Source organism: Embiotoca jacksoni, unplaced genomic scaffold (genome assembly GCF_022577435.1).
Source record: "Embiotoca jacksoni isolate LCO1_2020_lvr unplaced genomic scaffold, fEmbJac1.0.p SCAF_21, whole genome shotgun sequence".
In the NCBI taxonomy this organism is placed as follows: Eukaryota; Metazoa; Chordata; class Actinopteri; family Embiotocidae; genus Embiotoca; species Embiotoca jacksoni.
The window spans coordinates 5,336,208-5,361,496 of NW_027185352.1; the positions used below are offsets into that span (position 1 = coordinate 5,336,208).

The 25,289-nt window shown below is 45.5% G+C and overlaps 2 protein-coding genes across 3 annotated transcripts; one reads left to right on the forward strand and one right to left on the reverse strand.

The window, feature by feature from the left end:
• Nucleotides 1-3,143: 3,143 nt before the first annotated feature.
• On the reverse strand, nucleotides 3,144-24,989 carry tm7sf3 (transmembrane 7 superfamily member 3). 2 transcript variants are annotated; one of them, XM_069156533.1, is made up of 12 exons: nucleotides 24,697-24,989; nucleotides 19,413-19,567; nucleotides 15,004-15,154; nucleotides 14,467-14,587; nucleotides 12,804-12,975; nucleotides 12,526-12,703; nucleotides 12,137-12,223; nucleotides 10,121-10,201; nucleotides 9,844-9,996; nucleotides 9,604-9,704; nucleotides 5,075-5,189; nucleotides 3,144-3,479 (listed from the first exon to the last, which is right to left on the reverse strand). In XM_069156533.1, the coding sequence occupies exons 1-11, from the start codon at nucleotides 24,788-24,790 to the stop codon at nucleotides 5,085-5,087; spliced, it is 1,398 nt and encodes a 465-aa protein (XP_069012634.1). In that variant the 5' UTR covers nucleotides 24,791-24,989; the 3' UTR covers nucleotides 3,144-3,479; nucleotides 5,075-5,084. The 2 variants fall into 2 exon arrangements, with proteins under 2 accessions (XP_069012634.1, XP_069012632.1); XM_069156531.1 differs by lacking the exons at nucleotides 3,144-3,479; nucleotides 5,075-5,189 and adding exons at nucleotides 7,754-8,945; nucleotides 9,029-9,191 and having other exon boundaries at nucleotides 24,697-24,981.
• LOC138202499 (uncharacterized) lies at nucleotides 10,584-12,529 on the forward strand. Its single transcript, XM_069156534.1, has 2 exons — nucleotides 10,584-11,113; nucleotides 11,457-12,529. The coding sequence occupies exons 1-2, from the start codon at nucleotides 10,672-10,674 to the stop codon at nucleotides 11,915-11,917; spliced, it is 903 nt and encodes a 300-aa protein (XP_069012635.1). The 5' UTR covers nucleotides 10,584-10,671; the 3' UTR covers nucleotides 11,918-12,529.
• Nucleotides 24,990-25,289: the final 300 nt, after the last annotated feature.

Sequence of the window (25,289 nt, forward strand, 5' to 3'; positions counted from 1 at the left end):
GATGAACTACTGATCAAACGCCTCTTCGTCTTCTCTAACAGAAACACTCATCATCATGTTAATCGATATATAGATGAGTTTTATATGGTTTCTAATGGTTGTTTCGTGTGTATTAAAGATCTAGTTTTCTAATGTGATGTGTGTGTGTGTGTATACAGTATATTATTTTTCTTGTTTGGCACTTTACAGAAACCTCTGTGTTTGTCACGATTTGAATGTTGATTCTGTCGATTGTGTCTCTCGTTCCAGTGACCTTTTGTCATTTTGATTAATAAATGGACAAGTGGTTTTAAACTCATCTCAGTCGTGTTGTTTTTGTTGTTGCTCCAAAGTCCCTAAAACTCTTGTCTGTATACCAAACTAAACCCAAAACAGGGACACGATAATGTGAAAACAAATATTCTAATGCTCAACATCGTCACTCATAACCACAGGGGAAATAATAATTAGTGTAAATACTGTTTACTTGCTACCAAACAAACTGAGTGGAGGACGCTAAATATTGAAAGTTCCCACAGGTGATTGTGTTTATTTCAGATCTCCTCTCGGGAGGTGATGTCATTCTTCTATCAGCTGAGGAATAATACGAGAAATGTGCCAGAATAAATATCAAACTGGGATCTGACGGACTTTCTTCAACTTCTTAAAGACGTCTCGCGTCAAACCCAAAAAGGCTTCTTCCTCTGAAGAAAGGCTTTTTCAGAACTGGAGCTTATCGGAGGTGAAACGCCTTCAAGAACCTCCAGCGAGTTCAGTTCAGATCACACTTGGAAGAGTCTCGGCCATCCAGGTCCTGGTCTCAGACATACCGGTGTTCAACAATTCACAAGACTTTAGCGTTTGAAAAATTCAACAATTTACTTTTGTCGATATAAAGGTTTTCCAAGATGAAACAAAAGCTTGCGGACATCATAAAACCCCAAACTCATGCAAACTTTTTCTCCTGCTGGTTCATAAACTTTAGTGGAAAGAAAACAAAACACATTTCCTGCTGTAGTTTCATTGAGACAACAACAAAAAAAACAACCAGTGAGTCAGAGATGGATCAGTTTTTTCCCCTGAATGACATCATCACATCTTTGGGATACATGATCATAACAAGATGATCATAACAAGAGCCCATTTTCCTGGGTGTAACAGAGATAAACAGTCTCTCAACTTTATTCTCTTAACTAATTAAACGACTTTTATATAGAATTTGCATGAATAACATCTTCAACCTGAGGTCAAATTTAGAAAAAACATCTGAGGTCTCGTGAAAAATATGCATCAAGCTCCTAAATAAATCCCTTAGAGATGAGCTGCTGTGCTGTGCTGCCCCCTGCTGGTCCTGGTCGGCTGTGACGGTTCAACACTATGTTGTATGTAAGATCACAACGTTAACGACACTCGGCGGATCTTAAAATCAACAGCTTTAATTAACAGAGCAGCGTTTTTCAAAGGCTGCGTCCAAAATCACTTCGCTCATTCACGACTTCCTGTTCAGTAGTTCAGTGTTTCTTATGACAGAAAGAGTTTGATTTTGTCTGCGTTTTTGTTGAATTGATTGAAAAGAATATTGAGATTATTAAATCAAGTCATTTATGTTTTTATATTTAATGGTACTTGGAGTACAAGTATCCGTGTTGATGAAGGCTTCTAACAGACACTAGTTGTGTGCACACATCCAGGCCAGCTACACACAGAGCCCCGCCCCCTCGTACTGCAGAGCCCCGCCCCCTCGTACTGCAGAACCCCGCCCCTTCGCACTACAGAGCCCCCCCCACCCCCCCCCCCCCCACACACGCACACAAACACAGACAAACATACATTATTTACTGAACAAAAGACAAAGTATATTTTATTTTATTTGATATTGACGAGCCTGACATTTCTTGTCACTGTGGCTTCAAGAATAACAATAAATATAGCGACTTTTATGAAAAAAAAAAAAAAAAAACTAGTTCTGTAAATAGTTCTCTTACAATTGTGATCCAAAACACTGCCATGAAGCTGTTCTGTATTTAGTTTTCTAATAAATAAATTGAGCAATATCTGCTCAACCCATATCAATTTCAGTTCCCACCTGCTTCCGGATTAAGCCCCGCCCCCTTCGAGTACGGTTACGGCTGCAAATCATTTCGTTGATTGGGAGTATTTTAAAGTGTAATGTGGGGCAACAAACAGCAGTAATGGATGGATTTGTTTAATTGTAAAAAAAAATTGGGAATATCCAAAAATACATAAAATCACAAATTGAGGCCGTGGGGACCCTGAGAGAAAATGTTTTATAACGGTGTGTCACCCCGAGCAACGGGGTCGACCACACCTCACTAAGATAAAGGTTTCTGTCCTTTCCTTGCTCAGAGTTGCTCTGACAAGTTTCCTAAAATCACTCCAAATTTAGGCAAAGTTCGGAGCTCTTTGTGACTTCGGCCCCCGAACTTGAGAGGATTCAGTGTATTTGAAGTTTTATCTCCTGCGGTGTAAAACAAGAACAAGGAGCTGGACGGTGGAGATGAAGTAAAGAAATGATCTCCAGGGTTTCTCACGACACCGACTGCGTTCTTTTGTGTGTTCACGGGATCAGAGGTGTGTCCTCGCCGGCCGGCCCCCTCCGGATGGTGAGCTGCTTCACTCAGTCCAGGATGCGTTTGGGCAGCGGGGGCAGATGGTGGCTCGGGTGCAGGACGTTGTTTTTGCGGTGCTCGCGAGGTACGGGCCGGGCGGGAAGGACGGCCGCGAGCGCTCGTGCTGCAGCTGCAGGACGCCGCCGCCCACGGAGAGCCAACCCCATGGAGAGCCCCGCCCACAGAGAACCACGCCCATGGAGAACCACGCCCATGGAGAGCCACGCCCATGGAGAGCCTCGCCCATGGAGAGCCACGCCCACGGAGAGGCTCGCCCACGGAGAGCCTCGCCCATGGAGAGCCTCGCCCACGGAGAGCCTCGCTCACGGAGAGCCACGCCCACGGAGAGTCCCGCCCACGGAGAGTCCCGCCCACGGAGAGCCTCGCTCACGGAGAGCCTCGCTCACGGAGAGCCACGCCCACGGAGAGCCTCGCTCACGGAGAGCCTCGCTCACGGAGAGCCACGCCCACGGAGAGTCCCGCCCACGGAGAGCCTCGCTCACGGAGAGCCACGCCCACGGAGAGTCCCGCCCACGGAGAGCCTCGCCCACGGAGAGCCCCGCCCACGAAGAGCCTCGCCCACGGGTAACCACGCCCACTGAGAGCCACGCCCACGGAGAGCCTCGCCCACATCGTCATCATCACGTAGTCCAATGTGTTGAGGAAAGACTAAAAGTTTAAGTTTGGTTCTGAACCTTTTTCCACAGTGATCGTTTGGAGCGGCACGCCGACGAACACGTCGCTGAAGTTGTCGTTGATGAGGCGTTTGAGGACGTTGAGCGTGATGGAGGAGAGGACGGTGTAAATGTAGGCGTTGACCGCCAGGACAACAGCGTAAGCACCCACGACGCCGCATCAGGTGATGTTACCCTGAAACACAAGACGTCACGGTGACAAACAATCTTCAACGTTTTTTTGAACTTGCTTTTGAGTTAAAGCCCTAAAATGTAACTTTCAGCTTTAAAATAATTTTTATGGGACAGAAACTTCTAATAAGAAGAGCAAGACTTCTGTTAGACCTTCTCTTAAAGTTTTGGCCTTTCACAGGAAAGAATTCAGGCGCCTCTGGTCTAAAGTTTGATCCTCGGCATGCAGATGTGAGACTTGAATCACTGCGTCTGTATTCTAGTCGTCTTTGGATCACTGAGGGTTTTCCCCCCCAAAATGTTCAACTGATCCTTCGAGCCCGTTTATGTGCTTCTTTTCGACCGAGTGACTTCCAGCTGATGCGTCTGCTGTGTGACTACGTTATGTGATAAAAGCATCTTTCAGACCATTCGGTCTGCCGATCACGCTGTCGTTCATGATCCAACCAATCGGATGGCGTCGAAGTAAAGAGCTTTAAAGTTGCTGTAGCGAGTTGACGTGTCCGACCTGTCACCCCTCTGGGCCACGTCGTGGAGAAGAGCGTAAACATGAAGACGATGCTGCCAAAGATCGCCCAGAAAACCATGTCTGACTCCCTGATTCATCCTGCGTTTTCTTTTTTTTTTTTTATAAAAGACGAAACGCTTCTAACGATGATGCAGAAAGACTGCGGTCAGCTCAAATAATTGTGATCAGGTGAATTTTCCCCTTTAAGATTTCTTTGTTTGCTGATATTGTTTTGTTGTTATTAGTCATCTCCAGAGAGGGGAATGTTGACTTGGCAGTTTTTCTTGCATTTTGCACATTTGATCACCTACGAAGCAGCGGTGGTTGATGTGGAAGTGGCTCTAATTCCAGAGAAGCTCCCTGATTGGTTGCAGACAGGAAGTGACAGAGTAAAAAAAGGTCTCGATTTTTATTTTTTTTAATTTTTTTTCTTGGTTCTGTAGGAAAATGGAGGAGTGAGTCCTTTTGTGTGCTTTGTTTTTGAGTTTTTTTGGCTGATCTAAATAAATAAAAATAAAAAATCTCTGCCTGCATGCTGGTAAATTCTTCCCACTCACATTATCAACAGTCATCCACAACAGTTCAACATTTTATTTTATAAAACAGATTGCCAATGTTCACACTATTACCACCATAAACTAATAGTAATGATATAAAATAGAAGAATGATCGTGTATTGAGCAAATGCACCAACAAAGCCACATAATTGGAGGTCAAAGTACTCAGCACATTTGAAGAAGCAGACGAACAGGCCGGCCGAGCCAGTGATGGTGAAAAAGACTTTTGTAGATATCTTTCCTGAAATAAATGATTAATCTGCATGTTTTATTTTCTTAAGAGGATTTTTTTTTTTTTTTTTTTTTTTTTTTTTTTAGATTAAAAAAATGAATGTTACAAGCAAACACAATAACCTTCGGATGAAACATAACTGGAGGCTGAGCGGCTGCAGCTTTTGGCTTTTGCTAAATTCCCACATTGGTTACTGTGTGTGTGTGTGTGTGTGTGTGTGTGTGTGTGTGTGTGTATGTGTGTGTGTGTGTGTGTGTGTGTGTGTGTGTGTGTGTGTGTGTGTGTGTGTGTGTGTGTGTTACCTCTCGTATCCTAAATTTGCCGGTGCAAAGCGGATCGTGGTCTCGTAGAGGTTGTAGTGGATGTTCGGGTCGATGTGCAGGTTGAACTCTGTGTTGCAGGCTCCGGGGACCGGGTCTGAAACAGAACAACATTCATCATCTCCAGAAGCTCTATCACACATATTAAGCCAACAGAAGACAAAAAAAAAGAAAAGAAACCAGCCTTGAGGTTTAGTGTCTCTCTGCCATGTCGGGATGACTCGTTAAAAGACACTAGAAAGACACACGAGCCTCCAGACAATCAGTGCACGTCCTCAAGTTTTCATCACAAGAACTGATACCTTTTTATTTTTAGTCTGTGGTTTGACCGCTTTGGTTAAGCAGAAGTAGACTTCAAGACCGATACCCTGACATGAAAAGTCTGAATCAAGGAAGTTAAGGTCAAAAAGAGAAAAGAAAACGGTGGAGTCGTCATCAGAATAAGTCACAAACAAGGAGAGAAAGATTTGACCCATCACGGACATATCCGGTATTTGTTCATAAAACAAAAGTACTGGTAAATTCAAATTTGGACCTGAAGGTGGGGAACAGAAATATCTGTAACAGATTTCATGGCCATCTTTTGAATAGCCGTCGTGTCGTTTTACACAAAACGACAAACATTAACTTCGCGGTGACTCCGGAAGAAAAGCGTCTGATTTCCAACATCATTCGGCATTTTTTTTCAGTGAATATTGGTGGAAAACTTCCACACAATTATTTTGGAAATATTTTCGCCTGGATGAAAACGGTTGACAGATTGTGCGGAAACGCTGACTGAGGAGACGTTCGTCCGCCAGCTGAGCCATAAAACTATTGTTTTTCATTAACTCGTAGTTTTTTTGCCGGTTGCCAAATTATGAACTCGTTACGGTCGTGGCCAAATGGCTCGTTAGCGCCCCTCAAATTGCCATTTTGAATTTAGTTGCCATTCTTGGCGATTCGCACGTTGTACTTTAACGAACTCCTCGTACAGATTTTGTCGGACCGACTTGAAATGTTTGTCTTCCTCAAACATTACATCTTTGATAAAAGTCCCGCCCTGAAGACACCTGTATGGTAACATTTGGCCATGGTCATAGCGCCCCCTGCTGGCAATAGAAAATGACGTATTTCATACTTTCGCGTGCTTCGTCGAGCTGGTCGATCACATCGACGTCAAATCGGGTCAGAATAGTTTTTAGACATTGATGATGATATATTGAGAAGCCTGCGCTATTTTGTGAAAGGGCGTCGCCGGGGCGATGCGGCAAAGTTTGATGTTTCGCCGTGACACGGGAAGTTGATGCTTAAGGTCAAACGTAATTGAATCGAGGACATGAAGTTTTGTGGTTTGAGATGTATAAACTGGGCTTATAAAAAGTCGGCATGTTATTATTATTATCCAGCTAAAGCAAGTTTAACTGTCACTTCAGTATCAAGGAGGCAGAAATTATAAAAATAAAATGTAAAAGTGAAATTCCACCACCGAACTAGCTCCAGTGACGTTACTCACATCCTCCTCGAGCTCGAACCTCAAACAGCAGGAGAAGAACCGGAAGAACCGGAAGAACCGGAAATCCAGTCAACTGCAGACATGAGCTGGAGGGAAACATTTCAGTCCAACAGCTGTCGGCCAGTCTGCGGCTTTAATGCGACGCTTCGGCGACAATCTCCCCCTCAGTCCCGCGATTTCCCACCACGCCCCTATATTATATGACCACACCCCATATTATATGACCACGCCCCTATATTATATGATCACACCCCTATATTATATGACCACACCCCATATTATATGACCACGCCCCTATATTATATGATCACACCCCTATATTACCCCCACGCCCCACCAAAGCGGTTTCAACACAGCGACTTATGATTGGACAAACTTTGAAGCAGCCTCTGACTCATACAGTCTCTGCCATTAATTGGTCAGATTATTATTATTATTATTATTATTACTATTATTATTACTATCTCTGTTCAGATGTCTTCATAACTGATTGCTGGTGTTTTGTAATGGCGCGAAACCCAACGTAAACTCAACATGAGCCTCGAATAAACGTTTGTGGAACTTAAAGTGTTGGCTGGGAGCTCCTCGCTGATGTGAACAAATCACAACATCGAAGTACTGCAAACTAACGAGCACTGTTTTGCGTTTGTGTACAACAAGCAGCGACATTAACATTTTACACTCAACCAGCTCGTATTAAGTTTTGATTTTAAAGTGTAATTAAAACAATTGAAAACAAACCAGCTCAGAATATATTGAAACATGGGCCCCAAACTTCAACCTCAAGTAACGTGATCACTGCAACGTCCGCCGAGACTTTATTAATTTAAATTTATTTAAATAAATAAATAAATAAAAAATAAATGTATTTAATTTATTTAAAGAGGCTTTAACCTCTCCGAGGAAAGTTTCATCGCTCCATCAAAAATCTGCTTTTTGATCCACCCTTGGCCGGAAGGAAGGAAGATGAGCCGCGGTCGCTTTGCAGGAAGTAACTCCCCAACATAAAGACACCAAACACAGCGACATTCAAACAAGAGACTTTAAATCGGATGAAGAAAATACGATCGGACCAACGAAGTTCTCCAACTCAAACACAAAAGGAAAACCTTTGAAGTTTTTCAACAACAAACAGCAGCAGTAAAAAAAAAAAAAAAAAGGAGTCGTTTTTAACTGTACGAGTTTATTGAATATCAAAATACACAAGATTACAAAGTGACCTCATTTTTCAAACACATCTTCATATTGTTAAGGATTTTGTTTGTTTTTTTTAAGTCATGAGATCAGAAAGAAATAACACTTTGAAGACTTAAAGGCTGCAGGAGAAACCCTGAGGAAAGTCTTGGCACATAAAAATACGCACACGCCGACTCAAGTTTCAACAGATTAATAGATGATCAATCAGCACCTGTACAGATTAATAGATGATCAATCAGCACCTGTACAGCAGGAGAACTTTATATATAAAACATCCAGTGTGCAAAGTACAAAAAGACTGACAGGACTGCTCGAGTTCAGCACAATCAAACAAAACACAAGTAAGCGCCGAGTTGCACCGAGAAGGACGAATATTAGAGATCTGTGGCCTAAACGACGTCCTCGGGACGTCCGACGTTACGACTCGGTGGAAAACACAAGAACACCAAACTGACGTCTGAATTCGAGAGGATTCGGTGTCCTTTAAGTTTCATCGTCTGGCCTCGGTGTGTAGTTTAAAACCAGGAGCGGCACACTGGAGATGAAGTACAGAAAAGATCTCCGGGGACGAGATGCCTCACTTGGTAAATTGTCAGTGGTTTGTCATTTTAGTGCAAACGGTAAAATGAGCCGAGGCGACGCACGGCTTCATCTTCGTCATTAAAAGAGACGACGGCGGGTGTTAAAATGTCGTTTCGGTGTTTCCTGAAAGTGGCGTCAGTTGTCAGGAGAAGTCAGCGTTCGTCCTCGAACCTTCCACCTCGGAGGTCTGTTTAGTCGTCGACCGGAGTCACGAGGAGTCGCATCATCCACGTCGCTCCGACTTCCTCGCGCCGCCGGGCTCGTTTCCCTCAGACGCCAACCCGCTGGCGCGTCCCGCCGTCGGACCGGCCGACGGCCGCGGTCTTCACAGGAGCAGCGGCGTGTGCTCGCCGGCCGGCCGCCTCCGGGCGGCGAGCTGCTGCAGGCGGGCCGCGAGGCGGCTGGGCAGCGAGGGGAAGTGGTGGCTCGGGTGCAGGACGTTGGTCGTGCGGCGCTCGCGCTCCTGCAGCCACATGAGGTACGGGCTGGGCGGGAAGAAGGGCCGCGAGCGCTCGCGGTGCAGCTGCAGCACGATGCCGCCCACGCCGAGCACCGCCCACACCGAGATCATCGCGTAGTCTGCGGGACGGAAGCACAGCGGGTCGTTGGGACGGGGCCGATCGCGTCGGTCCGTCGGCGCTGCCGCGCAGACGACTACTCACCGGCGGTCTGGAACGGCACGTCGGTGAACATGGCGTTGAAGTTGTCGTTGAGGAAGCGTTTGAGGATGTTGAGCGTGATGTAGGAGAGGCTGGTGTAGAGGTAGGCGTTGACCGCCAGGACGACGGCGTACGCGCCCACGACGCCGCACGTGATGATGTTGCCCTGAAACACAAGACGTCAGCAGACGACCGAGGCTCCTCCCATCAGGACTTCTTTATTTATTTATTTATTTATCCACATTAGACCGTCATGAACGACGCGGTACTTTATGTGTAAAGATTAATAGGTGATAAAAGGTTCGTTAAGTGCAACATATTCCTCTCTCTCCTCCGGAGAAGTTGAACAGCCTCTGCTTGTTGGGAACCGGCTGCTCAGAGAGAGAAGGAGGGTGAACAGAGATCAGCAGCATTCATATCATTCATGAATCTTAAAGCTTCTGAAGCATTGATGCATTTTTCTACGAATACAGGCATGTTGTTGTTTTTTTTGTGTTTTTTTTTTTTTACAAGTTCAAACATTTTTCGGCCTGCCGTCGATCAGCGTGTGATTAACGATGCGACTGTAAATCCGTTACCTCTCTGGGCCAACGCAGGAAGAAGAGAGGAACGATGATCATGATGCAGCAGAACGTCACCCAGAAAACCACGTCTGAATGCCGGAACATGTCGAGGTCGCCTGGAGGAAGACCACCAACGCATTAAAACATACGAGACTGTCGGCTTTCCTTTCAGGCATCTTCTTTTTTTTTTTTTTTTTTGGACCAGAACCGAATATCTTGGACATTACTGAGGAACTCAGTGGGACGTTTCCGGACCTAGTGGGGTGAAGAGGACGGTGGAGGCCAGGAGGAAGCCGAGCATCAGGCCGACCACGATGACGCACGCCATGACTGAACCGAAGCGCCACCAGCTCATCACCAGGACGACGCCGCCCACCACGCCCACCACCACCGACACGGCCAGACAGACTGCAGGGAGACGCACAGACGCACAGACAGCAGGACTTTCACTGTGGAGGCACCGAAGACAGACATTTTACAAAAGTCTTTCATTAAAGGCCTTCGATTGTTGGAAAAGACTGAACGGACTCACTGTTATATTCCAGATTTGTGGTCCGCGCGATGAGGACGAAGAAGAAAAAGGCTGCGAAGCTAAACCCCATACAGAAGAGCTCTGCAGGACAGGAGGACACGGAGACAACAGAAGGGGGGAGAAGGTCAGCTGAGGACGACGGTTCACTCCTCACAGCTCTGATGTGTGACCGTCCAGCTGCTGGCTGGAGGAAAGACTTCTGGGAGGCAGACACCTCGTTTCACCCTCTGACTCCGTCACCCTGTCAGATTTGATCAGTTGGAACAAGAACATTTTCCACATGGCATGTTGTGATGTGACATGCTGACGCATTATCAATCCGGACTTATCGGTGCTGGCCAGATCGGATCTAAAGTTTGTCAGTAAAAACCACACTTGCGGTCACGTTGCTTCAGAAGTGGAGGCGTAACGCGCCTCTGGGCACGCGCGGGAGGACCCGCCTGATCAGCTGACGTCGTCGGCCCGAGCGGAAGTTCACGTTGGCGCCGTTAGCTTCAGGATCAAAACAACAACACCAGGTGAAGAGGACGCTGCGTCGAGCGGGACAAGAAATGGACCGTCGCGGATGGGGCGTTCAGGAAACCCGCTGCCTGATAGCAATCTGGGCCGATGAGTCCATCCAGCGGAAGCTGGAGGACACCTACAGGAACCGGACCATCTACGAGCAGATCTCCCGGCAGATGGACGCTCACGGCTACAGCCGGTCGTGGCTGCAGTGCCAGCGGAAAATCAAACACCTGAAGACGGAGTTCAGGAAGGCGAAGGGCTCCGACAACAAGCCGGGACAGGACCGGGCGAGCTTCCCCTTTTACAAGGAAATGGACAGCGTGCTGAAGGACCGTCCCTCTTTCTGTCCCGGAGAAGACGACGGAGTGGACTACGAGTTGGACTGCTACGGAGAGCCCATGTTGAGCTCCACAATTGACGGTCTTTCCGACTCCGCCCTGAGCCCCAGGCCGGCGGAGACGCGGGGCAACGGCGGAGAGAAGGACGGTACGTACCGAGCCGGAAGTAACGGGCCGGTTTCTTTCTAAAAACGCACATGAACGTGCTTGTTTACAAGTTAGCTTTAGCTTTAGCATCCGTGGCTGCCGACATGTAACAGGTCTGTTGTTGTTGTTGTTGTTGTTGTCGTTTTGTTGTCGCGTGGAGAAATGTGCGCGTTTTAATGTGCGTGAACACGCGGTGCATGTCTACGTAACGGCTCTGCGTCAGGCGACCACGCGGGAGGTGTCTCGTCCGGTGGTTGATGTCCAGGTGTCCTCTGAACAGGAGGACTGAGACACGTCTAACAATGAGATCTGTCTGTGACGTGTTGTTACTGCTGTGTTTGTAGAGACCACCGGGTATGACTCGGTAGCTCCGTCCCCCTCCTTGGCACCGTTGCCATCGCCTTCAACATCCTCCTCCTCCTCTCCTCCTCCTCCTCCTCCTCCTCCCCACAACCCATCATCCGCCAAGAGGAAGCAGACATCTTGTGTTCAGAGCAGACGCAAGAAGTCGAGGCTGGAGACGACCCTGGAGGCCTTCAGCCGAGCCGTCGGCACCGACCGGGACCACCAGCTGCAGCTGGAGATGCAGCGGGCGCAGCACGCTCACGAGGAAAGACTTTTTGGACTGATGATGCAGTCCGTGACCTCCCTGGCATCGTCCATGTCCCCCGCGCCGCGCCCTCCGGCGCCCCCCTGCCCGTGCTACAACCCGACGCCGGCGCCGCAGTCGGTTCCCTCTGCGCAGATGTTTTTCGTTTTCCTCTCCATGATGTTCTTCACCCTCTCCGTCCTCCGCTCGTCCTGACGGCCGCGGACCTCGCAGCCGTCGGGGCGAGCGGAGGATTTCCTTCCCGTCCCTGTCGCTCGTCTGGGACTCGTTGGGTTGTGCGGTGCCTCTTTATAAATGTCACACAGACTTTACCACAAAGTGCCCTGAGATGTCTTGATTTACACTACGTCAATGAAATAAAAGTACTCGAATAAAGGAGCAATGACCCGTAAAATTGGAGGTGAAAGTACTCACCACATTTGAAGAATCGATGTCCGAAGAAGCAGACGAACAGGCCGGCCAAACCGGTGATGGTGAAAAAGACTTTTGTCGATATCTTTCCTGAAATAAATGATTAACTGCAGTCAAAACCAAGTTAAAAGTGTTTTTGTTTTTTTTGTTTTTTTAACTTTCCTAATTTTCTTAGTTGGATTAAAGTCGACACATTAAGAAGTTAAAGTTTGTTTTCACTGAATCCGTCACGTTTCAAAGATCCGGTGCTTCATGGCTTCCCGTGGTCTTTGACGGCAGCGATTCGCCGAGCTTCGGCACGAACGACGACAACGTGAATACTCGTTACAGATTCGACATCCCGACGAGCAGCGAGACGCGTTCGGGGCCGTCTGGGCTTCGGGCGGTCTCACCGAGTGTTTGACAGCTGTCCAGCGTGGAGGTGAAGCTGCAGGCGTAGGTGTGGACGGGCACGTAGGAGGCCGAGGTGTTCAACAGCGGGTCTCTGACGACGACCGAGTAGATGACGCCCTGACCGGGGATGGAGTTGAACGCCGCCGCGCTCACGTCCGACGACAGCAGCGTCATGACCTGCTCGGAGACAGCGGGACAAGTCGGACGTTCGCGGCGAGCCGAGACGCGAAACGGATCAACGTGAGCGTTTGAACTGCGTCGTGTCGGCGCTGCCTACCAGCCTGCCGTTCTCCGTCGTGCCCCGGGTGTCGGCCACGGCCCGCACGCCGCTGAACAGGCTTCTCTCCGACAGGTCGTTCTCGGGCAGGAAGTACTGGTAGACGTCGTACTGCAGCCGCCAGCGCGTGTTGGTTCCCGTCGACTGGTCGCAGGCGGGAGGAGGTCTGCCTCTGATGGACAACAAAACAAACGGCCTTTTCTTCACTTCAGCTTTGGATGATCGTCTCTCATGAATGAAACACTCATTTTGCAACTCGGCTTTGTTTTTTTTGTTTTTTGAACTCGGTTGACAATAAACAATCTCTGGAAACGTAATAGTTTACTGGTGAAACTCACACGTGCATATTTGGGAAAACACGGCCTTAGTTTACTTCGTGCCTCCACACAAACACTGAAGTAAATAACGATGAACAGCGGGTCTTTCCTCTGCATGGAAGACCTCTGGGTTTTACATTAACAGGATTTCAATAAAGTTTTAGGTTAAATAATTTAGAAAAGGGGAAAATCCTTCTCGTTGTCTGGTTTTAAATGTGATTCACACGAGACTCAGAGTCCATTTAGAAGACCAAAGACAAAAAAAAAAAGTGTAAAGTGAGAAAGCAAATTTCACCCAAGATAGTGAATTTAAAATCTTCCTGCAACACCGACGTCCACAATTTGTTTTAATTGCCCTATTCCTTTCTGCATTGCATTGTGGGACATAAACTGCGTTGCATCTGCACACAAGAACCTCCCTCGAAGCAGGTTTTGAGTATTTAATGCACTTCTGAACACCTAAACATGAACAAAATTAAGGACACAGTGAAGTGGACCTTAAACCTTAATGAGTGAAGTTGCTTAAACAACATCTGCACCAGTCAAACACGTTTTTGGGACCGCTGGTCCACAAAACCATCTCGATTTCCTGAATGCTTATTCACTACAAAGTCTATTTTGTGACTATAAATTTACAGCACAATACTGTATTGTATGTAGTATTGAATCAACACTATTCATTTTGTGACGTTTTCAGACTGATAACGGTTCAAAACCTGGTGAGAACCTGTACGGAGGAAGTGCTGCAGGTGTGACGCAGGTAAGACTCGGATCTTTGAAAGGTTCCAGGAAATCTTCATCAGATGGACAGTTTAAGAAAAAACTCCAGTCAGACGTGTTAAACGAAAGTTTCTAACGCGTCACCTGAAGCGAAGCGAGCAGCAGCCGCAGACGGTTAAAACAACGCCAGCAGTATTTCCACTTCAAACGACCGTTGGTAACGAGCTGAAAACTCATTTTTCCACGTTACACGCACCCACCAACAATAAACCCAAAACAAAACGTGACACCGCCCGACAACTGGTGGCTTGAAAATTGGTGTAATTCGTGGGCAGTGGGTTTTATGCGCACGTGACCGCAATCAAACAATCCCGCTGCAGATATTTCTTGCAGCCTGACCGCAAGTGCAGCCGAGATTAACAACGGAGGGCGACGAGCAAACAGGATGAGACCTTTGCTTCTTCAGATAAAATGTTTCCTGCAGAGTTGGCAGGAAATGACTGCGCAAGCGAACGAGGTTGAGTTGATCCAGGACAGCTTTGTATCACAGACATAACACGGTACACACAGATGCCCTGTGTGTGTGTGTGTGTGTGTGTGTGTGTGTGTGTGTGTGTGTGTGTTACCTCTCGTATCCTAAGTTTGCCGGTGCAAAGCGGATCGTGGTCTCGTAGAGGTTGTAGTGGATGTAGATGTTCGGGTCGATGTCCAGGTTGAACTCTGTGTTGCAGGCTCCGGGGACCGGGTCTGAAACAGAACAACATTCACCATCTCCAGAAGCTCTATCACACATATTAAGCCAACAGAAGACAATAAAAAAAACAACAGCTTTGAGGTTTAGTGTCTTTCTGCCATGTCGGGATGACTCGTTAAAAGACACTAGAAAGACACACGAGCCTCCAGACAATCAGTGCACGTCCTTCCTCACGGTCTGCGTGACGGTCCTCAAGTCTGACAACTGACACCTTTTTTTTCCCGTCTGTGATGAAAGTGACCGCGCTTTGGTTTTGCAGAAGCAGTTCTCAAGAACGATAGACTGCAATTTCCTTGTTTCACACTTTTCATGCAAGTTAAGTGCAACAAGACGAAAGAGAATCACACGGACGTGTTTCGTCACGGCTTCACGTGAACCTCCGGAGGAGGAGAGAAGCGTCAAGAGTTACCGGTGCTGGAGAAAGCGAGGATGACGCCGGTGGCTGCCACTGCGCCGCCGTCAGGAGAAGACAGGAACAAGGTGAGGGACGTCTGGTCCGGCTCGAGAGCCGACAGGAGCCCCGAGTCCACCGCCGTCAGGAACGTACCCACGCCCGGGAACTAAACCCAACACAAACAGATATTCGTTACGCACAGAAATAAGAAACAAAAAAAGCACATTTACAGTGTGATAAACTGCATGCTGCGAAACATATCGAGAGGGAACCGAGCAGTCATTGCCGAGGCTGAGCATTTCTGTTCTGGAGCTGCCATGACGGTCTAAAAGCACGGATTCAGACAGCCGGGGTTTCATCCGTCACTTAGAGAACCAATCCCGTCAACGTGGGGGCGGAGCTTTCCATATTATGAAGCTGCTAACTGGAGCTGCAGGCCAGCAGTAGAGACGGAGGTGGGGATTATTTGGATATTCATAGATCCACACACACTGAATTAAAGCAAATGTGTCACACAGTTGGGATTTTTTCGGAAAAACAACAACTTCTAAATGTGTTATTTTGATGACCAGCGATTACCGTCAGGAAACACAAGTCCTCAGGCGGCTCTAGATAAACGAGTCCCAAACAAATCCACTATTTACTTCTTTTTGTGGAACGTTTGTTAAAAACCGATGTGCCCGGCTGTTCTAGAAAATTCCTGACCATTTAAAATAAAAAAAAATTAAATAAAGGTTTATATGTGTGATTTGTTTTGAAAACAGCTACGATGTCAATAATAGCGTGTTTGTGCACGAAGGCCTGTGCTGAGCGTGTCGAGAGCGTGTTGAGAGCGTTGAGAGCGTGTTGAGAGCGTGTTGAGAGCGTGCTGAGCATGTTGAGAGCGTGTTGAGCATGTTGAGAGCGTGTTGAGAGCGTGCTGAGAGCGTGTTGAGAGCGTGTTGAGAGCGTGCTGAGAGCGTGTTGAGAGCGTGTTGAGAGCATGTTGAGAGCGTGTTGAGAGCGTGTTGAGCATGTTGAGAGCGTGTTGAGAGCGTGTTGAGAGCGTGTTGAGAGCGTGCTGAGAGCGTGTTGAGAGCGTGCTGAGCGTGTGCTGAGCGTGTTGAGAGCGTGTTGAGCGTGTGTTGAGCGTGTTGAGAGCGTGTTGAGAGCGTGCTGAGCATGTTGAGAGCGTGTTGAGCATGTTGAGAGCGTGTTGAGAGCGTGTTGAGAGCGTGTTGAGAGCGTGTTGAGAGCATGTTGAGAGCGTGTTGAGAGCGTGTTGAGCATGTTGAGAGCGTGTTGAGAGCGTGTTGAGAGCGTGCTGAGAGCGTGTTGAGAGCGTGCTGAGCGTGTGCTGAGAGCGTGTTGAGAGCGTGCTGAGCGTGTGCTGAGCGTGTTGAGAGCGTGTTGAGCATGTTGAGAGCGTGTTGAGCGTGTGTTGAGCATGTTGAGAGCGTGTTGAGAGCGTGTTGAGAGCGTGCTGAGAGCGTGTTGAGCATGTTGAGAGTGTGTTGAGAGCGTGCTGAGAGCGTGTTGAGCATGTTGAGAGCGTGTTGAGCGCGCTGAGCGTGTTGAGTGTGTGTTGAGCATGTTGAGAGCGTGTTGAGAGCGTGCTGAGAGCGTGTTGAGAGCGTGCTGAGAGCGTGTTGAGCATGTTGAGAGCGTGTTGAGAGCGTGCTGAGAGCGTGTTGAGCATGTTGAGAGCGTGTTGAGCATGTTGAGAGCGTGTTGAGCGCGCTGAGTGTGTGTTGAGCGTGTGTTGAGCATGTTGAGAGCGTGTTGAGAGCGTGCTGAGAGCGTGTTGAGAGCGTGCTGAGAGCGTGTTGAGCATGTTGAGAGCGTGTTGAGAGCGTGTTGAGAGCGTGTTGAGCATGTTGAGAGCGTGTTGAGCATGTTGAGAGCGTGTTGAGCATGTTGAGAGCGTGTTGAGCGCGCTGAGCGTGTTGAGAGTGTGTTGAGCGCGTGTTGAGTGCGCTGAGCGTGCAGTAATTCAGCAGTCTGATGTGTCACCTTTTAGTATCGGCTCAGCTCCCGTGGAACCTCGACGGAGGTGATACCAAAAATAATACCAAGCACTGTGCACAATTTTAGTCCAACGTAAAAAAAAAGAAAACAAGAAAACAAAAAAGAAACCCCCCCAAAAAAAAGAGGAAGTGGAGCCGAGCCAGCTTTGAAAAAGGAGCTGAAAAGAGTTGATGTTTTCTGTGTTTGTTTGTTTCTCATGGAAATACTGTTATTGTCTACAGACGGAGAGAAATCATTGTCATGGTAGAACATTTCTGCAAAGACCAAACAGTTGCTGCATCAACACCGGCAGCCCGGAAGCGCCGTACCCTCATAACACGACTCTCCGGCCGGCCGCTCGGATAATAACTGCTTTGTATAACACTCGTCTTGCTCGGTCACACACTGCTGGTGTGTAGAAATAGTCCATTCAACTTCAAACTATCATAATCACCAGTGAGGAAAGGATTTACAGCTCGACGTGACCGTCTGGTAGTCACCAACAGGAACCAGGCACAAATGGGATTTAACCTAGCTCATGTTCAAATTATCACAGCATTTAGAGTTTTCATCTCAAACACGCTCAGGTCGACGCGCTTTACTTTTCTGAGTGGAAAGTAATCCTGTGGTTAGTCGAACTAATCACTAGAAGGAACGGACAGTTTCTGGATGGTCAAATACATAAACATGAAAAAGGATCCTGTGGTTTACAACCAAGAAAATTCATGAAAGACAGATAACTATAGTGTGCATATTCTCGTTTCATTAACTTCTGTTCCTCTTTTTATCTGATTGGTTTTTTTGTGGGTTTGGTTGTTTTTCTTGCTAATGATCCGCTGCATGTCAACATTTCATGCTCACTTGCATCAACAGGCTTTTTCTTTCTTGCCTTTTTTTTGTTTTGTTTTTTGAGGACAGACATTTTCTAATTTGGAGAAAAGGTCTTTAATCAAGTAAATTTGTTTTTCTTTCTCTTGTTTCTCACCGTTTCCACCCAAATAGAGTCAATCTAAGTCAGCCTAAACCGAGTTGGCCCTCTGAGCTCTCTGGGACGACGCCAGCAGGTTTTCCCCTGAGGGACGCCCTGTCTGCTGCTCATGACCAGTTGATCAGCTGACTGCGACTTCTCTCGGGGTCAGAAGACCTCGCACACAAAGCCTCATTCATTAATCAGAGGAGGACTAACAGCGTGTTTATACACTATCAAACATGCAGATCATTTCTCAAATGAGTATTTTTAGTGTTTTACGTGACCACCCCACCAACAGGATCTCTTAATTAAGGCTCCAGATAATTTGAAGAAAGTTATTATGCATTTTATGATTTAATAGAAAACTACATCTTAAACTTCAATTCAAAGCTTTTATCTTATTCCTTCTAAAAGACTTTGCTGCCTTAATCCTACATGTTCAGAATCTGCTTGCAGCGTGATGTGGTTTAATCCTGAAACCATGACGACCGCGACAGCATGTTCACTTTAAAAAATGTAGTGAAACAAACGTGCAGAAAAGGTCGTGACATCTTGTATTTCAGAGGTTTAAGCATGCAGCATATACGAGAAAATATGTTATTTTTGGTCTTATCTTAGTTAGATAAGAGGGTGGATATGTTGCTAGAGTCAGCAGATGCAGAAGCTTGGAATAAAGACGGGAAACAGACAGACCGACAACAGAATCCATCTTTTGGCACCTTCACAGCTCGCTAACAAACATATTCTGTCTATGTTATATTTGAATGAGTCTAAAAATGTCACAAAAAAAGAGAACACGTTGTGGTTTAACAGAAGGGTATGTGCCAAAGCATTTCTTAATTTCCTGTGGTGTCCTTTGGTTGCTAGGAAACGGTGTAGTGAGAAGATTGCAAAAGTCCTGCACACAACTCAGCCAACAACATGTCATTTTTCAGTTTGGATTAAAATATATATTAAAAATTCTGAGGTCGTGGAAGGCTGATTTTGTTACCTTTGGACGGAGCTGGTCGTTTTTCTCATTTCCACAGCATGAGAGTTGTTGAGATCTTTTCGTGCAACTCTCAGACAAGAAAGGAAACATATTTCCCAAACTCCTATTCCTTTATTTTCCTGAATTTTTTTTTTATATATATTAACACTATTTTTCTCAGTGTTCCTAAAGTAATCAATTCATTTTATTTATCAAATCATATGGTATCATGGGTTCTATTGCAGCTACTGGAGTTGATATTTTTCCTAATTTGATATCAGTATTATATTATAGTAGCTGGCAAGCGGCTGTCTACATAACAAAAAACTGATTTGTGTGCCAGTTTTCTGTGACGGTAAAAGTCAAGGGCAGAAAAGTGGAGACGGACTTTTCATAACAAACCCAGATGAGAATCGCCTCGTTCAGCTGGTTCCTGGCCAATACTGCCACCTTCCCACTGAGGCCGTGTGGATCTCAGAGAGATCAGCTGTTAGTCACCTGTGTGTAGGAGAGCGTGGCGTTGCGGTACTGCGTGTGGAACTGCAGGGTGATGACGGCGACCTCCGCCGGGATCCTGGACACCTCGGCCTGCAGCGTCTCGTTGTCCGAGACGTTCACGTTCTGGAACGTTCCCGGCAGGAAAGTCACCCGGTCTGAGGTGGAAAAGGGAAAGTCTGATTTATTTGGAGATGAGGTACATGATTGTCGTGTGAACTGATTGACGTCTGCAGCCTATAAACCGCTCTGCAAACACACAAATTAGTTTAGAAAACCTGATATCTCACTGTCAGGTTGTATAAACTATTTTCTGTATATTTGCTCAGCAGGGAGTCTCCATCACATCAGAGGCTGATGGCAGTGGAAGCTTTGACATTTGGCTGTCTCCGTCTCTCTCTCTCTCTCCATTTCTGTTTCTTTTCCACTTTGTTAAATCTGCAGTAATTAATTAATTATGGACGTATTAACTGACTGACTATCTGAGTGCAGAGAAGCACTGACGTTTGTATCGTAGCATGAACGCTTCAAACGGTTCAACTGTAAAAGCATTTATCCAGCAGGTAGAGCTGACGAGCAGCTTCACCAGGTAAAAAAAAAAAGAAAAGTTACCTTTTCATTCTTAAACTTTGCACTTCATGAAGTGAATGTTTCACAATGACTGGATGTTATCAAGCAGTGTATTTTATGTGGTCCTGATATCAGTGTGTTATTCAGGTCATCTTATCGCTAGCAACAAGGACACTTCAGTCCTTGGATAAAACATGGATAAAAGCAAAAGAAGACTGTTTCACATAGAAGATACAATAAATATGATTTAAAAACAGTGCAAGGTCAAAACATAGTCATTTAAAAAGAGAGATACTAAGAGATACAAACGATAGAATAAAAAAACACAGTAAAAGTATATTTTGGAATAATCTAAATCAATTAACAGCCAGTAGATATTAGTTGTGAGTTCAAGCCCCCCTCAACCCCCCCCCCCAAAAAAACCCAACTCATTAAAACCAAGAGTTCTCAATCAAAAGCACATGAAAAGAGAAATGTTTTTAATCGTGACTTCAAAATAGCAACATTATGAGATTGAACTTCTGTCCCTGATTTATTTCAGCAGGTCTCCAAGTATTGAACAGACGTTATGGAAAAAGCTGTTGTTTTGTGTTTAATGTTGGAACATTTCTACAAAGTGAAAATCTTCAGTATGCTGTAGTGAGTTCGGTACTGCTTATCTGGATTTACTGCGTTTCCACAGTTGCCGGTGAATGAACCATGTGTCTGTTTCTTATCCCGGGAGAATGTGAAGTATGAAAGCTAAAGCTCTGCAGGTCTGGCGCAGGTTTCACGTGCCGTCTCCACACCGACTGTTTAGAAAGTCAAACTCCAACTCGGCACTGACCTGCTGCCTTCATTTCTCTGATAAGGGTACAAGCGGGTTGAAGAAGCAATCTAGGACGTTTACCGGAGTCAAATATGTTACTGGACTCAATTTAGTTTTGACGTGAACTCCAGACTAATCAGACTAATCCATCCAGACGTTATATCTGTACTTTCACACTTTATTTAGGCTTTCAGTGAGCCAGTCAGTGCTGTCATGTCATTGATTACTAGTGCTGTAAAGCTGTAGAGGTGGAGCCCCGTGTCTCCTCGTTTGTCCATTTCAAAGTACTATTCTTGGTATTAGGCTGCAATATCTAGCAGTGTTGATTCATCAGTCTGAGCAAATACTGTTTGTTTTTTTTTAAAGCACACCATTTGTTTTCAGTCCAAGTTTCAGAAGTTAGATTCTGTTCGAGGAAAATTAATTTTTCAATTGAAAGATCCTCTTTAGACAAGTTTTAAAATGTGTATAACTTTTTCTACTTTGAATAATTATTTGTGTCTGATATGGATTTTCCACAAAAAAAAATCAACAATCTTGTACACTCTTCGAAATTGACATCTACTTCTTCTCACAATATATAAATATATTTTATGTCATAAATTTAACCTGCTGGACACAAGATGCCCATAAAGGAGAACGGAGACCCTTAAAATGCTTCAGAAAATCTACAGCAATAAAGAAATGAGCCAGATGAGGTGTGTTGAGAGGAATTAGTTTTTCAAAAGGAGTTAAAACGTTACCGTCCAAGACCAACAAAAGCATCAGGTCAGGAGCGCAGCCACATGGGTTTTCTTTGACATTCATGGTTTGTCCTCACCGAGAGTCAGACTGTCCACATCCAGTTCAACTGTGATGTACTGAGGCATCTGAGGGGAAACATTCGGTGTTGAGATCTCCGAGCTAACTGCAATTATTTCCTCATCTGGATCATCTACCCGTCTCCCGGATCCCGTCCCAACTAAACTCAAGGAAGTCTTCCCTTTAATTAATACTTCCATATTAGATCAGATCAACCTATCTATTGTAACCGGCTATGTACCGCAGGCTTTTAAAGTGGCTGTAATTAAACCTTTACTTAAAAAGCCGACTCTTGATCAGCTGTTTTAGGAAACTACAGACCAATTCCCAACCTGATGTTTATTTCTAAAATCCTTGAAAAAGTTGTTGCAAATCAACTTTGTGATCATTTACAAAGGAATGATCTGTTTGAAGATTTTCAGTCAGGCTTTAGAGTTCATCATAGCACAGAAACAGCTCTGGTGAAAGTTACTAACGACCTTTTATTAGCCTCAGATAATGGACTCGTCTCTGTACTTGTTCTTCTGGACCTCAGTGCTGCTTTTGATACGATTGATCATATGATCTTATTACAGAGATTAGAAGACGCTACGAGGATTAAAGGAACTGCATTAGACTGGTTCAAATCCTACTTATCAGATAGATTCCAGTTTGTCCATGTCAGCAATGAGTCTTCCAGACAAACAAGAGTTAGTTATGGAGTTCCACAAGGCTCAGTGTTAGGCCCGATACTTTTTACTTTGTACATGCTTCCATTAGGAGATGTCATCAGGAAGCACTGCGTCAACTTCCATTGTTATGCAGATGACACTCAGCTATATCTTTCTGTAAAACCAGATGAAACTAATCAGTCAGTTAAACTTGAAACCTGTCTCAAAGATATAAAGGCCTGGATGACCAAAAACGTCCTACTTCTAAATATCACTTAGTTACTCTAGATGACGTTGTCTTGGCCTCCAGCAAAACTGTGAGGAACCTTGGAGTCATCTTTGATGATGATTTGTCCTTTTGCCACCATATAAAACAAATCTCCAGAACTGCCTTCTTTCATCTATGTAATATTAATACAATCAGGAAAATCCTTCCTCAGCGTGACGCAGAAAAACTCATTCATGCGTTTGTTACTTCTAGACTAGATTATTGTAATTCCTTGTTGTTAGGATGTCCAAATTACTCATTAAAAAACCTGCAGCTGATCCAAAATGCTGCAGCAAGAGTACTGACGGGATTTAGCAAGAGAGATCATATTTCTCCAGTTTTAGCTTCTCTTCACTGGCTTCCTGTTAAATCAAGAATATAATTTAAAAATGTATCCTGCTGACTTACAAACCTCTTCATGGCTCCATCTTTTCTCAGAGATCTTATAGAACCACATCATCCTGACGGAGATCTTCTCTCTCAACCTGCTTTTGGTTCCCAGAGTTTCCAACAGTAGAATGGGAGGCGCAGCTTCAGTTTTCAGGCTCCCAGTTTGTATTCGAGGGGCAGAAACCTTCTCCAGCTTTAAGGTTAGAGTCTAAACTTTTCTTTTTGATAAAGCTTATAGTTAGGGCTAGCTCAGGTAGACCTGAACCAACCTGCAGTTATGCTGTTAAAGGTCCAGGCTGCTGGGGGACCTCGTTATGCACCGAGCTTCTTACCTCTCACTCTTTCACTTTCTATAACTCCTATATTTTACCATCACATCTCATTAGCTTCATGCTTTTTCTCTCCCACAGTTTTTGGTTATTGTCTGTTGTCTCCATTCAGTTCCCTCGCTTGCGTAGTTTCTGTTCTTTCTTTTGCAGACGTCCCGCCATGGAGCTGCATGTCTCTGTTCTGTGATCGTCGTCTCCACTAACAGTTCATGTCTTGTATCTCTATGTTGTTCTTTTCTCTCTCTGCTCTCCTCTCACCCCAACCGGTCGAGGCAGATGCTCTCCACCTCTGAGCCTGGTTCTGTCGGAGGTTCCCTCCTGTTAAGAGCGAGTTTTTTCCCTCCTAACTTATGTGGGAATTGTTGAATTGTTGGGTTTCTCTGTATAATATTGTAAAGTCTTGCTGTAAGAACTTTAATGTGTTAAGTGCTATGAAATGACCCGTGTTGTGATGTAGCGCTATATAAATAAAATTGAATTGAATTGAATTGAAATGACCTGAGCTGTGGTGCGATGGCACTTTGGTTCTCCAGCATGACAAGGAGTCCGCTCACTAAATCACCGCTGCCTACTAACCCTACTCACCAGATTTGGCCCCCCGTGACTTCTTTTTGTTCCTTTATACAAAACTTGACGTGTGCTTTCTGCACATATAGACCCGTAAACAAGCGATCACAAAAAAAACCACGTGTAACTCGGGTGCTGAGGTTGATCAAGCGACGACACTTGGACCGCGTACTCAACGGAAAAGAAGTTCCCAGAACGAGTCCCATCGTACTTCAGTGTTGAAGTTTTGTGCACTGGAGGTTTCAACTTTCTCCATCATACTTGTCTAAATTGAATTAGCTTTCTGAACCACTTTCGATATGAGAAACCAAGCTCTTTGCTTTGCCGCTTAAAATGAAAACAGCTTTCTAATTGTAGAAATGCACATAAACCGGTCTGCACACTGAAGATCCAACTTTCAACAGGAGGAACAGGAAGAAAAACACATTTTTGAGCAGAAGGGAAAATCATTTTACTCTTACACAATAATTTACTGGAACTACTGCAATACTGTACCATTTAGTGGTGGGACTTGAGTCAAAACTAGGATATAAACTTCACATTTCTATACGAATACCACCGATTAAAAATAGTTATCATTTCTCCGTGATGCTCCAGCAGCAGCTCTGGTGACTAAAACGTGTTGAACATAAAACCCTCTTCTGAAACGTGAAATACAAGGGAATTCAATTTATGAAGTTTCGCGGTTTGAGCTTTATAAAATAAACTTTAATGTTGTGTCGGTGAGAAAGTAAACATGCTTGGTTTGCTGTGAACGATCACTTCAGTCTCGATGAATCCCAAACATAACTTTGATTTACCTGCCTCACTAACTTGGACGATATAGTCATCAGTTTAATATATTCCCGAAAGTTACTAAATTAAATTGGGAAAAACTCAAATTACAGTTAATTCGCTGACTTACTTTCTACTTGCGCTTGAACTTCACCCTCCGAGGACAGAAACAGCAGCAGCAGCAGCGGGCACCAAATCCAGCCAGACATTTTCCTCTGCTTCATTTCTTTGCGAAGAAAGAGCTTCAATCTGCCGGTCAGTAAACACCCTCGGGAACCTCACAGTCTCCTGTGTTTGGGGAGTAGGAGTCCCAGCAACCGCAGACGCGACATGCTTGACCGGAGAGAAAGCTTCATGTGATTCAGCCTCCAGCCTTCTTTCCCTCCGCCGCTCTCACGGCAACGATTTCGGCGAGAATCTCGTCCCCAAGTCCCGCGATATCCCGCCGCGCCCCTCCCCGCAGCCGTTTCTGCCGCAGCCACCGGTGATTGGACACGTTTTCAAGCCCGCGCCTTACTGATAAAGTTTACACATAGATATATACATGCAAGTCTATGCTCTAACTTTGTTCAGATCTCTTCATAACTGATTGCTTGTCTTTTGTGCTGACGTGACATCTATGGAAACTCCAATGTTAAGTCACCATAGTCTGTGGTAGAGTGGGAGCTCTTTTGCTGATTTGGACTCTGGGGCCATAACAAATCACAATATCAAAATGTAAAC

Coding starts and splice junctions, on each gene's coding strand:
- LOC138202499 (XM_069156534.1), top strand. CDS start 10,672: ATGGACCGTCGCGGATGGGGCGTTCAGGAAACCCGCTGCCTGATAGCA. Junction 11,114..11,456: donor CAACGGCGGAGAGAAGGACG/GTACGTACCGAG, acceptor CTGTGTTTGTAG/AGACCACCGGGTATGACTCG.
- tm7sf3 (XM_069156531.1), bottom strand. CDS start 24,790: ATGAAGCAGAGGAAAATGTCTGGCTGGATTTGGTGCCCGCTGCTGCTG. Junction 9,997..10,120: donor CACAAATCTGGAATATAACA/GTGAGTCCGTTC, acceptor GTCTCCCTGCAG/TCTGTCTGGCCGTGTCGGTG. Junction 9,192..9,603: donor TCCTGCGTTGGCCCAGAGAG/GTAACGGATTTA, acceptor CTTGTGTTTCAG/GGCAACATCATCACGTGCGG.